Here is a 15,353-nt window from a genome sequence, read left to right on the forward strand (position 1 = left end):
CCGGGCCGCCTGTCCTGATTCCCTCCCCTGCTTTTCTTTCCTTTTTAAGATAAAAATGTACATATTCCCCAAGCCCTGAGAGATGTGGAAGGATCAATATTTACGCAGCTAGTCATCTTGTGGGAGGTTTGCTCCGCCGGCACCTGAATGTTTGCAAATAGGGTCCATGTTCAAAGATCTCTTTCGTGCGCTCTCCCGTTTTTGTTTTGTTTTCCATGCTTTATCCTCGCCTCTATTTATTTATTTTCATATAAGTACTCTTTTCCATGGTGATGGAAAGTGTTCAAAAGGCACAACCAGCTCAGAAACAACCGAGCTATAAAGACACTTTTGCTTTTGGTTGCTTGCTTGTTTGTTGGTTTGGGCATTATTTCTGTCCTGGCAGGCAGGCTCAGAGCCATATGGCCAGTAACGAAGGGGAAATTATCAACATAACGGGTAAGGATTTGCGGGATTAGAGGCAAAGCATAACGTGGCCAGTCCCAAATAGAGAAGATGTTGGTTTTAAAAAGCAAATGCCTTCATTGCAACGTTTTATTCTCCGGTGCGTTATCCTGATGCTTGTGGTAGGATGCTCTCAGCATCGCTTGAATTCAATCTCTGAAAGTTTCTCCCCTTTGCTTATTAAAACCTTCTGCAAGGGAGAAGCCGCAGGGTTCCCGGTTCTGACCCGGGGCTCTTCCCACGTTACGGGGGTCGGAGATGATGTCATTTTTCCTTTCCGATCCAGGGGGACGGAGGGTTTGAGCGTCTGGGGATTGTCAGCTCTAATCAAAAGGTTGGTTTTCAGGCGCATTTCATGGTTTATACCCCGCAGGCAGGACTTTTCAGGGAGTGAATGCGTGGGATGCTGGGCTGGGAGAAGGGAGGACCGCTGTCTATTCAAATAAAGGCGGCACTGGAGACTTTAATGAATTAAATAAAGGGGGGAAGAAAGCAGCATCAGTAAAAGGGGGGAAAAAAACAGGATAATGCATGCAACAAATACTTCCCCAAGTATTATTTCCTTCTATACATTCTTCCCCCACCCCCTTCCCCTTCTTTCTTTCTGTTTTTTAGTGTGTTTTCTTTCCAGCTTTGCCATGACCTCCGTCCGCCTCCTTTTCCCTTGGCGCCGCCTCGTTTCCTTACCGGCTCAGATTGCCTTAAAATACCCAATTCAGCAGAAAAAAAAATGCTTTCTGGCCTGGATGGCAGAGGGGAGAGAGAGGAGGGTGCCGGGGGTTGGCGGGGAGGAGCGTGCTGGGACCACACAGATGAACATTAATCCCATTAGTTGGAGGCAAGGGGAAGGAGGAGAGGCTTGGCCAGCCCTCTAACGAGGAAAGGACTTAATGAGCTGGGAGCTCCGGCTGGAGTACGCTGGGGAGATGCTGCATGGGAGCCAGCTGAGAAAGCCTCCAGGAGTTTTCCTGTCAAGATATGTCCCAAGGAAAGGGGCAATGAGCTTGGAAGTTCATCAAAAACTTTCCTGGCCTTTCTGGGTCCCCGTTGGGTGCTGAGGGGGAGGTGGGACACGTACCCCTTCCTGGTGCTGCACAGGCTCGGGTTAACACAGCACTGATGTAGGTAGGGTCTTGGGGGTCTCCCTGAGACAGAAACCCTTTTATTAGGAACCTGGTGTCCGCTGAAGCTCAGTGATAAATGATTTGTCACGGAGAACTTTTTTTTTAAAAAAACCCACAACCTTATTTCATTGCCAGAAATGTGGTTGCCAGGCTTTTCATCAAACGGCGCTGTGTCCATCCTGGGAAGCAGACATGAGGATGACTGCTCCTTTTGTGCACCTAAGAGCTTCCCCGGCTAGCTTCCCACGGCTGCCTTCCCTGCTAGCTCCCAGCCTGCTGTTCCCTTCTTGGCTCGGAGGCTACATGAGGATTTTGGGTCAGGTTGAAGTGAGTGGGAAACGCATCCTTTGCCATCGCTTGCTGTGCACGCTGGAGAAGGCGCATCTGAGCGTATCTCATAACTCCGAGCCGAACATCACTGTGTCCACCCTAGCAAAACCTGGCTCCCTCCCTGACACTGGGCTCTTGGGATGAATATTTGGTGATGTGGCAGCTGGGGGAAGCTGTTCCCCTGTCTTGCTTGCTGCCTGTGGCAGGGATTGCGATGCTATTGAAGCAAAATTAGCGTCCCTGAGCCACAGTGACTGCTGTGTGCGAGGGCTGAAGGGTGGGGGAAGGGCTGGGAACCAGGAGGGGATCCAGCACCCCGTGAGGGGAAGAGGAGAGGAAATGTTTTGTGTCCTGCTTTGCTTTTCAGCCTCTTGTCATTCAGTTGGGCTCCTTGGTTTTCTCCTCCGGACTTTCCACTGCTCACCCCTGATGCTCTCAAGGCTGGGGCTGGCTCCGCTCGGAGGAGACAAGCCAAGCTATGGGCTCAGTTAATCCTGGCCCTGGTGTCAACTGGTTTGCTGGGGTTTTTGTGGGATATTGTCCATGATTCGGTTAAGGATGCAGAGGTACTTGGTGTTTTCCCATTGTTTCGGGTTACCAGGGAAACCCTGTGAGTCAGAGCCCTCTCCAGGCTGGGACTTGCCCGGCTCCCCTCCGGCACATCGGCTGAATTATTGTTCCCAAGGGCTGAGCGACAAAGAGTGCTACTGGGACCCCGCGGAGGAGAGGGTTAGGGAAAAAAATCAAACCTCCGGCTTTAATTTTAACCTGGGATTATCTGAAAAGCCCAGCCAGAGTGTGGGTTGCTCGAGACACTGATTTGCCGAGCTTGGTGCCGTTTCAGGAGGGAGGCCAGTCTAAAACAATGGGCAAATTATAGTCCTTCTGGTGTATGGGGTTTTTTTGGTCATTCATGAGCCATCTCCTTGCTAACTGATAATAACAAAAAATACCTCTGATGTCTCTCTTATGCATGCACGCACTTTTTCCCACCCCCTATATAGGCTCACATGTTTGTTGCTATGTTTTTGGGACAACATAGCCTGTTGTGTAGAGAGCTGTGATAAAATCTAGAGTCTTGCTCTGCAGAGCAAACCTCCCCTTTCCTCCATTCCTCTGTATTGAAAATGTGGGTAACATGGGTCAGCCCTTGCAGAGGGTGGTGTGCATCCCTGCAGGGGATGCAAGTGCATGTAGCAAGCCTGGTAATGTGGTCAGGGGGATTTTTGCCTCTGTTCCTACCCCCTCAGCCCCAGCAAACAGGCTTGGGGTGAATCCACCGGCATGGAAATTGAGCGAGGGGATAAAAGAAAGGAGCTTAAAGATGACTTGGCTGTTCTGAGTAAGTGATCTGGGGTTTTGAAATGTCAGCTATTCTGCTGGTTTGGCAAATTCTTCTCGTGTCTCTCTCTTTTGTTTTCCTTCCCTGAAGAACGGCAAGGTCTAGACGTTGCCAGTGCGGTTTGCTGTCGAGATCTCATGTCTGGGGCTGCAGACTTGGGGCTGGCCAGACTTGCAGGGATTTAGGTAGGCAGTCTTGCTCACTCCCAGCACCAGCGAGGGTCTGGGGGGGCCCATCCACTTTGCAAATTCATTGAGCATTTCAGAGAGGATGCACAGGGTTTTAATGTTCTTTTCATTCTTTGTAAAGCTTAGTATCATCCCCTTGGCGTTGCAGGGCTGGGGGCTTTGGAGTTGCCTGCAGGGCGTCCTGCGGGCTGGTTGTTCTTGCTGGTTTGCCCTTAACAGACAGCTAGCCTTAAGGGCTGGTCTTTTTTAGGAGAAAAAAAATCCTCTTTTATATGAAATAGGAGAGCATTTCTTGCCAGGTGACAGTATTATACGGGCCGGGCATCTAACCATATGGGCGAGAGGGATAAGAAGATCTTTATCCCATCTGTCTTCAGGGAGGCGGGTCCCTTTACCAGAGCCCTTTGCTGAGCAGGTATTTTCTGGAGGGATTTTCTTTGAAGACGTTGACTCGCTTAATGGCATCTGCAGAGGGCAGAGGGAGTTGTGCCAAGCCTGCAAACTGCTCTCTGGGCCCATTTCCATCCCCTCTGCCAGCTTGAACTAGCTCCAGGGCAGGCTGCTGGGCAGCAAACGCCGAGCCCTTCTGATTCCCCCCCCGATCAATTATTTATATCTGGCTGTTAAGGGAAGTCTGTAGCCTTGGGCAGTCTGGTTCCACAGCTGCTTTCTGAATTAACCGTAAAGGTTGCTGCTGAGCTGGTATCTGTTAGGTGCAGATCCCCGCCTATATGCTGCCCTCCCCTAGACAAAACAGGGGCTGGGGTCTAGGGATAACCCTTTGGCTCAGAGGCTGGAGAGGTACCTAGTCCCTGCTAGCTGGAGGAGAGTGGGATTTAGTACTGCTTTAAAAGGAAGATTTAGGGGATCGAATCCCATCTTGGAGTAATACAGCTTCTTGTGTCTTAATCCCTTAATGAGCTGTTTCTAAGCTGCTCGTGGTCCTGCTGCTGTCCATCGCCGCTTCTTTAGCAAGGCTGAGGAAGGATGTGCAGTGCTGGGAGGGTGTTGATGAGTTTAGTTGTCAAAGCCTGTGAAAAGTATTGCTGTTCCCAAATTTAGGATATTTTCTTTCTCCCAGGGTAACTAATGTTGTGTGGGGGTGCACGGTTTGGGGTATGGAGCTCGTCTCAGACCTGGGGACTATTTGCAGGCACCACTGGTAGGAAGAGACATTGCTGAGAGGAGGGCTGTGTGGTAGGTCAGCCGGCACAGAGCGAAGCTCTTGCCCTGACAGCTCCTCTGCTCGTGGTCCTTCCTCCTGGTGATGCGACCCTCCTCTTCTCCTGCTGGCTGGGGCTGCCACAGGGCAGGCTGTCACAGAGCATCCTTTCCTGCTGCCTGTGGGGTCTGCTGAGCATCCTGCCAAAATATCCTGTGCAGCCGCGAAGGGAGAGGTCTGCGCTGCCCCCTTGCATGCTCCGAGTCACGGCCAGGTCAGGCAGTGGCTTGGCCAGGAGCTCCGGCTGGCGGAGAGGTCGCTAAGGCAGGAACGTAGTTCATCCAAATGGATCGAGGGGCCCTTGGGAGCGGGGAAAAAGCAGCAGAGTGCCGGTGGATGATGCTGAGGTGCTGACTGAAGCGGAGGCTTAATGGTGCTCCAGCTCCCGACAAGTGCTGGTGGTGAAGGAAAATGCGTAAAGATTTTGGAAAGTGAAGGAAATGGACATGTTTTCCCCCTTGTTCCCCTGAACCGTCCCCCAGGTCCAGCACTCTGGCTTTTCAGGGCCATAGCATATTTTTCATTTCTCCCTCTCTCCCCCCATTTCTTGCCCTTTTATATTACCTGTCACATGACACGCATTAAGGCTGGAATATTTCTGTAAAGGGTCATACTCCTGATGTGGGACTTCTCAGATCCACTAACGTTTTCTCTGGGATGCCAAAGCCTCCTACGTCCCAAAATGTGGGGCTGAGTGTGACCCCCCTGGGGTGTTGCAGCTCCTTGCTGGGATGGATGCTTCGTGCTTTAGTGGGACTGTAGGTATGAGTAATGCTTGCAAGCGGGAGCCCAGCTGCAGTGCTACATGACCTCCCTCCCATCTGCGCATATCCCAAAAAAAAGAGTTAGCATTGGAAGAAGTCCATCATATTCTCATTATTCTTACAAAATGCCTTTAAAAGGTGCTGGTGCAGTGTGAAGGAGCATCCCAACCATGATAAGCAGGGGTGAGCTGAGGATGGGTTGTGCGGCATTGTCTTTCCACACTGCTGAAGCAATGACCCCGCGGGACTTACAGCCTGTGCATCCAAAGGGATGCATTAATGGGGATGGACTGGCAATTTTTTTATTGATTTTTTTTTTTTTTTTTAACAAATTTTGCTGCCTTTCAGCCATTGGAGGGTAGGAACTCCACTCACCTCCCCGCGGGACTTACAGCCTGTGCATCCAAAGGGATGCATTAATGGGGATGGACTGGCAATTTTTTTATTGATTTTTTTTTTTTTTTTTAATCAATTTTGCTGCATTCCAGACATGGCAGGCTCAGGACCTGCATCACCTCTCTGCAAAGCTTGGAGATGCTCCACAGGAGTATTAGTTGTCATGGTGAAACATTAATGCTGGGTCTTTGGGTTTAAAAATGGCCTGAGTGGGTATTTCAAACAGAAGCACAGTCTATAAATCAGGGGGCTTGTAAAGAACTCGTGCAGCCTGGAAAATGGCAGACTTGGATGCGGGCAGCAATGAAGGGGCAGTTGTCACCCAACCCTCGAGTTCAAATCTAAGCCTATAAAAAAAAAGGAATGGGGGGAAAAAGAGAAAAGCTCCATAAATCTGGCTTTATAATATTCATCTAGTCTGGAAAGTGATGTTAGAACCAGGGTAAATCATTTCTCTCTTGGACAAAATTGAACAAGTATATTTTAATTTAAACATTAATTCTAGTCAATATTAAAAATGGTTTTAATTTGACTTCTTCAACTTCTGCACTGAACCCCCATTTGTGGCAGTGTTCATTTTGGAGACATTTGGGGAATAAGAAAGTCCCTTTCTCTAAAAATCAGTATTTTTTTTGTCTGAGCTGTATTTTCACACGTGCTGTGCAGGTGGGTGAAGGCTGGTGCAGGATCTCCTGCACTTGTGTGGGTTTATGGCTGCTCGCTCAGTGCCTCTCTCGGTGGCCAGCTGTCACCACGCTTGGCTCACAGGGACCTTTCTCGTCTGGATGTCTTCTTCTCTTGGTAGCACTTAGGAGTAAAATTTGTTTATTCATCCTAGAAACGCAGAAGGAAAAGATTATAGCTCATTACTTCCTTTGCAAAGTCATTTTTAATAGCTGACGTTGATAGATATCTTATTGACTCACAAGTCCTCCCTCTTTTTTCATTGTATTGTCTTCTCCTGGGGTTTCTGAAGTGGTAGGTCAACTTTGACTCACCAGTATAACTGAGTAATGCCCTTGCTTTGATATGATCGCTCGCCTCTCCCCAAAAAGCCATTTTTTCTTTCCACCAAATGCAAGGATGCTGGAGTCCGAAGCGTTTCTTTCCATATGAGGAATTCATACGCCAAAGGGGGCAATAGCTCATTGCGAGATGCTCGGCGGTGGAGGCAGCCTCCATGGGAAACACAGCCCTCCTCCGCTCTCTTGATGGGATGGGTGATGTCATTGACCATCTGAGCCACCCATCCTGGGGAAATCTGGCTTATTCCAGCTTGGCTTTTTGACTTCATGGTTTTTACACAGGGGAAAAATAAAAAAAAAAAAGCTGGGGGTGGGAGGGTCTTTCCATATGAGGAATTCATACGCCAAAGGGGGCAATAGCTCATTGCGAGATGCTCGGCGGTGGAGGCAGCCTCCATGGGAAACACAGCCCTCCTCCGCTCTCTTGATGGGATGGGTGATGTCATTGACCATCTGAGCCACCCATCCTGGGGAAAATTGGCTTATTCCAGCTTGGGTTTTTTACATTTAAGGTTTTTAACACGGGGAAAAAAAAAAAAAAAAAAGCTGGGGGTGGGAGGAGGGAGATGAGATCTTTGCACCTGGTCTTGTGCGGTCTTGGAAAGCGGAGTAGGATGCTGAACACAGGAGCGTGGAGGACAGGAAGGGCTTGAGAGCTGGGATGATCTTAACTTCTCTGTTCTATTTCCCTCCCTTCTTCAGGTGGATGAAATTTATCACGACGAGTCCCTGGGCGTTCACATCAATATCGTGCTGGTCAGGATGATCATGGTGGGATACCGCCAGGTAAATACAGCACTCAGATGTGGAGAGGAGGAGATGCTATTCAGGCTGGCCCCTGCTTTTTGGCCGCTTTCCCGGCTCGAGCCCTGCCCCGTGAGGGAAGGAGGGTCTCTGAAATGCAATATAGGCGCAGCAGGCAGCTGCGGCTTCTCCCAAGGCTGGCAAGTGTGCAGCGACACCATGGCTTAGTGTCTCATCACCATAATATTTCACACTCAGGTAAGCCCCGGCTTGGAAAAATGTGGCCGTTCAGGTCAGCCATCGAAGCCCAAATGACAACTGTGCTGAGCAGGGATGAATTTAAACCATCATCTGGCTGGTGTCTGGAGAGCCCCGTAGCAGTCCAGCCCCAGGGCAAAAAGAGGTCCTTGGGGAGACGGCAGATGACTGCAGTCAGCCTTTATCTGCTTGCTCAGGGGTGTGGGAAAAACCACGAGAGGCTTCCTCAGAAGCTCTAGAGCAGCAGTAGATGATGGGACAAAGGTGGGTTCCCAAATTGGTAGCAGCTGGATATTAGTGAGGAGAAGCCGAGGCCAGGATCTCCTGTATCCCAGCCTTGACTCAGCAGCCCTGGAAGGCTTCTCTGGCTGTCCCGCAGCTCTCGGGTGGCCTGGGCACAGACAGAAAAAGCATGGGAAGGTTTCATGCTTCTCAGGTTGCATTTATTTTTTTAAGGCTCATTTGAGTGCAGCAGCCAAAAGATTTTCTTTAAAACAATGTGATTTGCTATACTTTTTGCGGCAAGCCCCTATCCTACATGAAGCATTCTAGCAAGGGTATTAATGACTCAACATAGTGATGTCTGTGTGTGTGGTCCACAAATAAGCCCTGCTAGATCTTGGAAAAAAAACCCTGCTTGTTACAGAAATCTGCCTGGCTGGCAGAAACCCAGTGCCTCCTAGAGACCCAGGGATGAGCAGATGTTTGAATCCGGGCGAGATCTCAGCTCACCACTGTTTAGGTCTGATGCTTCCTGAGTGAGTCCTCCTGCGGCTTCTTGTCTCCCACCTTGCACTTTGTAGGATAAAACCTCCACGGCTTCCACTTAAGGGCCAGTGGAAGGACAATATTTCTTACCTTTCTTCCCACCATTGCAGCTCAGCAGGTACCTGCATGAAAGCATCATTTATTTTATAGTGCATCATTTATTTTATAGAGCATAATTTTGCAAAATGCTAATCTTGAACAAAAAAAAAAGATGAAGGACAAAGTGACTGCTATAAAACAGTCCTGGACACCTCTACGTATTTCCTATTGGGGTTTCAGTCTCTGTGGGTCAAGTTTTACAGGGGAGCATTGCTCTGCTCATTGCTGAGCATCAGCATCTTGCGACGTCTCAATGAGGAGCCCATGCAGGAGCTGGGAATCCAAATCCTCTTTGTTTCCCAGCTGCTCTCCTCTTTTACCTACTGCTGCCCCGACCACTTGTGTGATCGAAGAGGGTCATATACCCTCCTGTACCAGACCACATCTGTTTGTGGGAATTATTTCCTTGCTGTTTTTAAATAAAAAAAGGCACAAATGCTTTGCAGATGCAAAGCAGGATGTTGTTGCTTCTAATGATGGAGAAGCACTGCTTAGGAGTCTTTCTGACCCCAAAACTCTTGGCAGGCTCCTTGTCCCCTACTAACTTACCCATCTATTTATTTATTTTTAATTCTTTACCCAGTCAGTCAGCCTGATAGAGCGAGGGAACCCGTCTCGGAGCTTGGAGCAGGTTTGCCGCTGGGCTCACTCACAGCAGCGCTCTGACCCGGAGCACGCCGAGTACCATGACCATGCTGTATTCCTCACCAGGCAAGATTTTGGTCCCGCAGGTATGCAAGGTACTGTATTTATCTCGATCAGGTATGTGCAGTTTGCTGGGGGAAAGCCAGCGAGGGGAGAGGATTTCTTGCAAACACAGTCTGTTTCTTGGCCAGTAAGGTCCAGAAAAAGGTTATAAAAATTGGTATTTTTTTAATGTGAAGTAGAAAAAAGACAGAATTAATCCAGAGCATCAACCTGAACGGATAGAAAGATCATCTTTATTCATTCTGCCCTTACTTTGGTTTCATGCACCAATCCTCCTCTTGTCCCAAAGTGCCCTAAACAGTTTAAAAATAACATAAAAAAGATGGAATACCACAGGGAGTTTCATGGGGCCAGTCAGTCCTTTCTGTCCCCTGGAGGACCTTTAAAACCTGGTTTTACATGGGTTGGTTTCTTGGCCCTCTTAGGACTGGACATGGGAGCGTTGAGTAAACCCTGGGTCAAAGAGGAGGTCGGAAGGAGCGATGGTAATAGTCTTGGTGCAGCTCTTGGTGCAGAGGCTGTGCTGACATGGTCTGAGAAGTTAGAGACCTAGGCAAAAAATTAAAAAAATTAGCAGGAAAAGCTTCTGGCATTTCACAGCTCCATTAGAAAAGCAGATGCTTTGGTGGCATCATGAGAAGTGACTTCTCCCAGTTCTCCTGAGCCCACTGCCTCCAAATTGCCACCTCCCCCTTCCCACACTGGTGGCAAGGTCTGAATTTCCCATCAGGAGGCTCCCTTTGACGCCATGAACGTGCTGGTAATGTCACACTGATTTGTAGCACAAGTCCTTCTGGTGTGCATGGGAGGAAAGAGAGATGGAGAAAGTCCTGTCCTCGTCTCGATTACCTCCCTGAAAAGGTTCTCCCTGCAGCAGGGAGACATCCAGCTGGAAGCCCTCTTGAACATGCTGTTGGCCATCAAAGAGCAGAGCTTGGGTTGTGCCAACAGCCTCCCTGCTGAGCCATTGACCTGCCTTGGGCACCTCCTCCAGAGTCATGCGGCAGTGTGGGTGAAATACCAGGTTTTGTTTCATTTTTCTAGACCCTTCCTGGCAAAGTGACTGTGTCCAAAGGCATTGGTGAGAGGACCTTTTTTGGCATGTCGGCAGAAGGGGGAGACTGGCCGGACTCCCCCTTGGTGTGAAGGAGTCATGAGATCGATTCAGTAGCCCTGCTCTAGGGATGCTCATTCCAGCTCCTTCCCCTTTTCCCTGCGGATCTGGCTCCCTGTTTTTCATATGTCTCCGGGACGGACATTTGCTTTCTGCAGAAGTTCCCATGGCTGCTGTGTCCTTGCCTGGCTGTGTTGCATGGCACAAGTTGTGGGTGCTCCTCACCCATCAGGAACTGCCCTCTTGTTGGGCTGCTGGAATAGTAACACTTTGCTTACTCTTGCCTCTTTTTCTCAAAACGATGTCCTTTTAGCTCCATATCATCCCTTTTCAGCTCAGGGCTATATGCAATGAAGGACCAGACCGCGGCACCTCCAATACTTGCTCATGGCATATGTTCACTGGTGGTACCTAAGCGGCTTGCTAAGGTGATGGCAAATACCTGCTGGCTTCTTTAGCCACTGCTGTAGGGTGTATGTGCCAGTTGGGAAGCATCTGCCCTGCTCATATGTACCCTGAAACTGAGCTGAAGGCAGAGGTGGTCCTACTCCAAAGACCCTACAGCCTAAATCAACAAGCCAGGAGAAAGGCAGGCTTTGAGGATGAAGTCCTCCAAGTCACAGGGACCTGGGAATGGAGCCTAACTGTCAAGCCTGTGCTTAGCTTGATGCCTCGTCACTCCTTACAGTTGTGTGCCCAATAAGCAACAGAGGCGGGGCTGAATCTGACTCGTTAACCTGCGTGTCTTCTTAGCCCAGGCTATTTCCATGCCAGCGAGCCAACCGTGCTCCATCACCACATCCCCACCAGACACAGCTCATACCTGTCCCTGTGTCGTATCACCTCCCCTTGGCCAGTAAACCAGACCAGTGTCTGGTCTGTTGCGGCGCTGGTTAAGCTGGATGCAAGTCCTTGCAAAGCATTGAGGTCTTGCAGCGTAGCTCTTCTCTGCTGCAGGTCCAAGCTGAGCCTTAAGGAGGTTTACAAAAACTTCTTGGTGCTGGCAACAGCCCTGCTCGTGGCATCTCTTGATGGGGATGGGAGCAGTCATGGCCAACACGGAGAAATTTTGGAAAGCTGATGCAATTGTTGCTTTGGGAATCAAGGGAAGCTGGAAGGTGTGAAGGGAAAGGGCCAGGAGGGACAGCTGAGCTGCACTGCCCTCGTACGTGAGTTTAAAATAAACCCTTGCCCTTCAAAGAGAAATGCCTCTTGGGGGTGGACAGATGGGTTGTAAATTATTAATTGCTGCTACTGAAGCCCCGTCTAAACCAGAAGAGAGTGCCATGTCCCTCTGCAGTGGGCGGGCACGGAGAGCTTTCTGGCCCAGGCTGAGGGATGCTTTTGCTTAGATTTAATTTGTTGCCCTGTAATCACCCACAGTTGGCCTTTGGGCAGGCTGGTGGTCCATGTAGAAGGTCGGAGAGGCTGAAACCAGGTAGGAAATGTCCATAAAGAAGAATAAAGTGCATTTGGAGGAAGCAAGAGACTGGCTGGTGTCTTGCTGGTACTGTGAGGACATGCTGCTTTTCCTATGTGTGTGTCTGGTAAGCATTTGCAGGCTAATCTAGTCTTTACCAATTAAGTATTTTCCAGGTAGTTACTTCTTGCCATTGTTCTCCCATGGAGAACCCTTTATGCTTCTTCCAGTTCTCACTGGGGTCTTAATTGTGAGAGGTCAGTGTCTGCCTTCCTGAGCATCCACCTTTTCATATTCCTTTGTCCCATCTCCCATCCAGACATCCAGAGCCTCTTTGGTTGTGGGAAATGGGAATTTGTCCCATTTTCATCCTAGACAAAATATATTTGCTCTCTCCTTGTACAAAAAACTTTCCACATCTTTACTCTTTCTTGTGGAAGGTTTCATGGGGGGGAAAAAAAAACCTTTTAAAATGATTTTTCCAGGATTTGACTCATTACTGTATGGTTAAACCCAATTATCTGATTCTCTCTCAAGCTCTTAGTTTGACCTGTTACCTTTTGCTTTCCTTCTGACTGCAGTGCTCATTGAGCATGTCATTTCTCTGCTCTCTTTCTTGAGGTGTTTTAGTTTATTTGTTCGCTGGAGTAAGTCTTGTTGCCCACTTGAATGTGGGGAAGATGAAAAAGAAACACTTCCCCCATTAAACGGAACACTGAGTGTATTTATTGAAGCAGGCTGCTTTGAAGAGATCCTTGAGGTTGTGGGGGTTTCTCTGAGGTTACATGGTGCTTTGCAGGCAGAAGTGAACTTTCTCTGCATGTAATGAGAATTGGGTGTTTATTTAATCTTGGGCTTTTTGCTCAGCAACTTGGATTCACCCGACTTCTCCTTCACTTGGAGCAGAGGAAAAAAATGCATCCATCGCTTCCCACAAAATACCACGTGAGTGAGCCCTTCAAAGGTTCGTGTCTGGGCTTGTTTTGAAAAATTAAATTATTATGGTGAGAGAAGTTTCCTTTAGAAGTTCCAGTGCAGGTGGACACCCTGGAAAATCTCTGCTTAGCCGATAAATAGAAATATCGAGGGAAATGCTCACCCCAAACCCCCTTGGTTTTGCCTTATGCCCGGGGTGATGGTAACTTCTGGGTGTCCAGCGGTGCAGCAGCAACCTGTCCCTTGTCCTATCAGGCAGCTGATCCTCTCAGTGTGGCCACAAAGGCAATTCCTGTTGACTTTAGGGCAGAGCTGTAGGAACCCTTTTATTTTTTGCTTTAATCTCTTGTCTTTGGCCAGCTGCGTGGTGCTGGGACCCACCCACTCGTTCAGCGTGGGAATTAAGCTCAGTGCAATCGCGTCTTTCCTCTCCACCCTCTTCCAGGGCAGTTAATCATGAGTCACTGGCTTGGTGTGGAGCAAGTGTCCTACAAGGATGGTGGCACATGGGCTCGGTGGACCCTGTATTTTGGCTGGGGTGTGTGCAGCAGGGCAGGCGGGGGGGGGTGCGTCTACCCTCAGCTCATCAGCACCCCTCTCCTGCTGCAGCTCAGCCTCCCTCTTGGCTCACTGACCTTTCTTCTTCGAGCATCCCTATCCCCAGGGCAGAGTTATCCAGCATGGTCCTGCCCTGCTTTTGCCTCTTGGACCTGTAAGTCCTTCCTTCACTAACTTGCTTTCCCTTGATGCCAAAAAGGGTCAGTCTTTTAAAAAAAAAAAAAAAAATTAAAAAAGTTTGGAAAGCAAATTCTAGAAGGTGCCAAGGAATTCATTGAATTGGGCAGAAATAATGTAAGAAAAAAAGGAAAATAAACCAAAATCGAGATGATGCATTGCTGAATGGGTGGGGGGAAGGCTTCCCTGCCCACAACTGCCCCACTGCACTGCACTTGATCGAGGGCTGGGGGCTGGGGAGGTGCATGGTCCTCCCTGGCTCTGTCTGGCGGCGGGGGGGGCGCACCTGTGCCTGGGGCTGGGGTGGGGGCAGGCGCGGGTGCATGGCAGGGGTCCCCTGTAGCCTGCGGTGAACAAGGCTGTATTTTTGGCAGGGCTCTTGGGGACACCTCATGCCTTTTAGTCTCTCTCTTCCTTTCTTCTTTATTTTTTTTAATAAAGAAGAATGCGGGGGATGCCATTTCTGGGCTGGGAGGCGGTGGTCACTGACAGCGATAAAGCACCCATGGGTCCCTTGGCTGCCCTCTCGCCGGCCCAGGTGAGTTGGCACGAGGGCAGAGAGATGCCGGCAAGCCTCAGCATAACCTCAGCCTGCTTTTGGCACTGGCAGCCGGGATGGTTGTATTGGTGAGCAAGTCGTTGGGCTGCTGTCCAAGTGATCTGGGCAGCTCCTCCGCTTCAGCACCTTCCTCTTAGTTTTCTCCTCCTGTTGCAGTGAAGCCAGGCTGTGGGTTGTTTTGTTTTTTTTTTTTAATTTTTCATTTTTTCCCCCCTCTCTCAAAGGTTTTCTCTCTCCTCTCTTCCTCTCTCCTTCCCTTCTCTGTTGCCCCAGGCTATGCGCCGGTGACGGGCATGTGCCACCCACTCCGCAGCTGCACCCTCAACCACGAAGATGGCTTCTCCTCTGCATTTGTCGTCGCCCATGAGACCGGCCATGTGTAAGTCACAGGGACACAGCTGGCCGTCCCCTTCGGTGGGGGGACAAGCATGGTGGTGCCCCTTTCTTTGCAAAAGGGACTTTCTGCTGGCGCAGGCATGCGTACCACCGTGGCATGAATGGGCTGGTGTAAATCCCCCGGGAACCTGACTTTACACCGGCTTTTTCCACCAGGTTAGGCATGGAGCACGATGGCCAGGGCAACCGCTGTGCCGACGAGACCAGCATGGGGAGCATCATGGCACCGCTGGTCCAGGCCGCCTTCCACCGCTACCACTGGTCCCGCTGCAGCAAGCAGGAGCTCAACCGCTACATTCAGTAAGTCAGGAGGGGATGTTCTCCCTTCGGATGCTGTGACTGCCTGCATTTTGTACTCAGCAGCTCCTGAGTGAAGCAAGTGGTGGACAGGTCCCCATTGGGATTGCTTGTTTTGGCAAGAGTAGCAAAAACAGGTCTTTGGGAGGTTATTTTCCCTTTTTCTTCTACTAACAGCTTTGGTTCCTTGCACAAGTCTGAATTGGTTTTGGGCTGTGGAGGCTGGAGGCAAACAGGAGCCTGATAAAAGCTGGAGATGTCAACAGAGCAATAGTTTGTAGATCTCTGCTGGTGGAGCGCAGATCCAGATCTCATCTATTTTTGCCATTCGCTTTGGGCAGCCTGTGTGGTTTATCCTTTAGGCTGTGTAATTGTTGTGCGCTGCATAAAAAAAAAAGGTATAGAAACAGGCCAGCAGCTTTCTGTGCATTGGGGCCAAGAAGAGTGGCAGGGAAACAGGGGGCGGGGGGGGGGACCCCCACAG

The 15,353-nt window shown here is 49.7% G+C and overlaps 1 protein-coding gene across 1 annotated transcript in view; it reads left to right on the forward strand.

Moving 5' to 3' along the window:
- ADAMTS14 (ADAM metallopeptidase with thrombospondin type 1 motif, 14) overlaps nt 1–15,353 on the forward strand; it is a 40,891-nt gene that overhangs the window by 14,601 nt on the left and 10,937 nt on the right. The window contains exons 6-9 of the mRNA XM_009325973.1: nt 7,538–7,621; nt 9,288–9,435; nt 14,450–14,555; nt 14,729–14,872. Coding sequence (XP_009324248.1) covers nt 7,538–7,621; nt 9,288–9,435; nt 14,450–14,555; nt 14,729–14,872 — 482 coding nt within the window. The remainder of the gene's footprint in view (nt 1–7,537; nt 7,622–9,287; nt 9,436–14,449; nt 14,556–14,728; nt 14,873–15,353) is intronic.

Source organism: Pygoscelis adeliae, unplaced genomic scaffold, assembly GCF_000699105.1.
Source record: "Pygoscelis adeliae isolate BGI_AS28 unplaced genomic scaffold, ASM69910v1 Scaffold4, whole genome shotgun sequence".
Taxonomy (NCBI): domain Eukaryota; kingdom Metazoa; phylum Chordata; class Aves; order Sphenisciformes; family Spheniscidae; genus Pygoscelis; species Pygoscelis adeliae.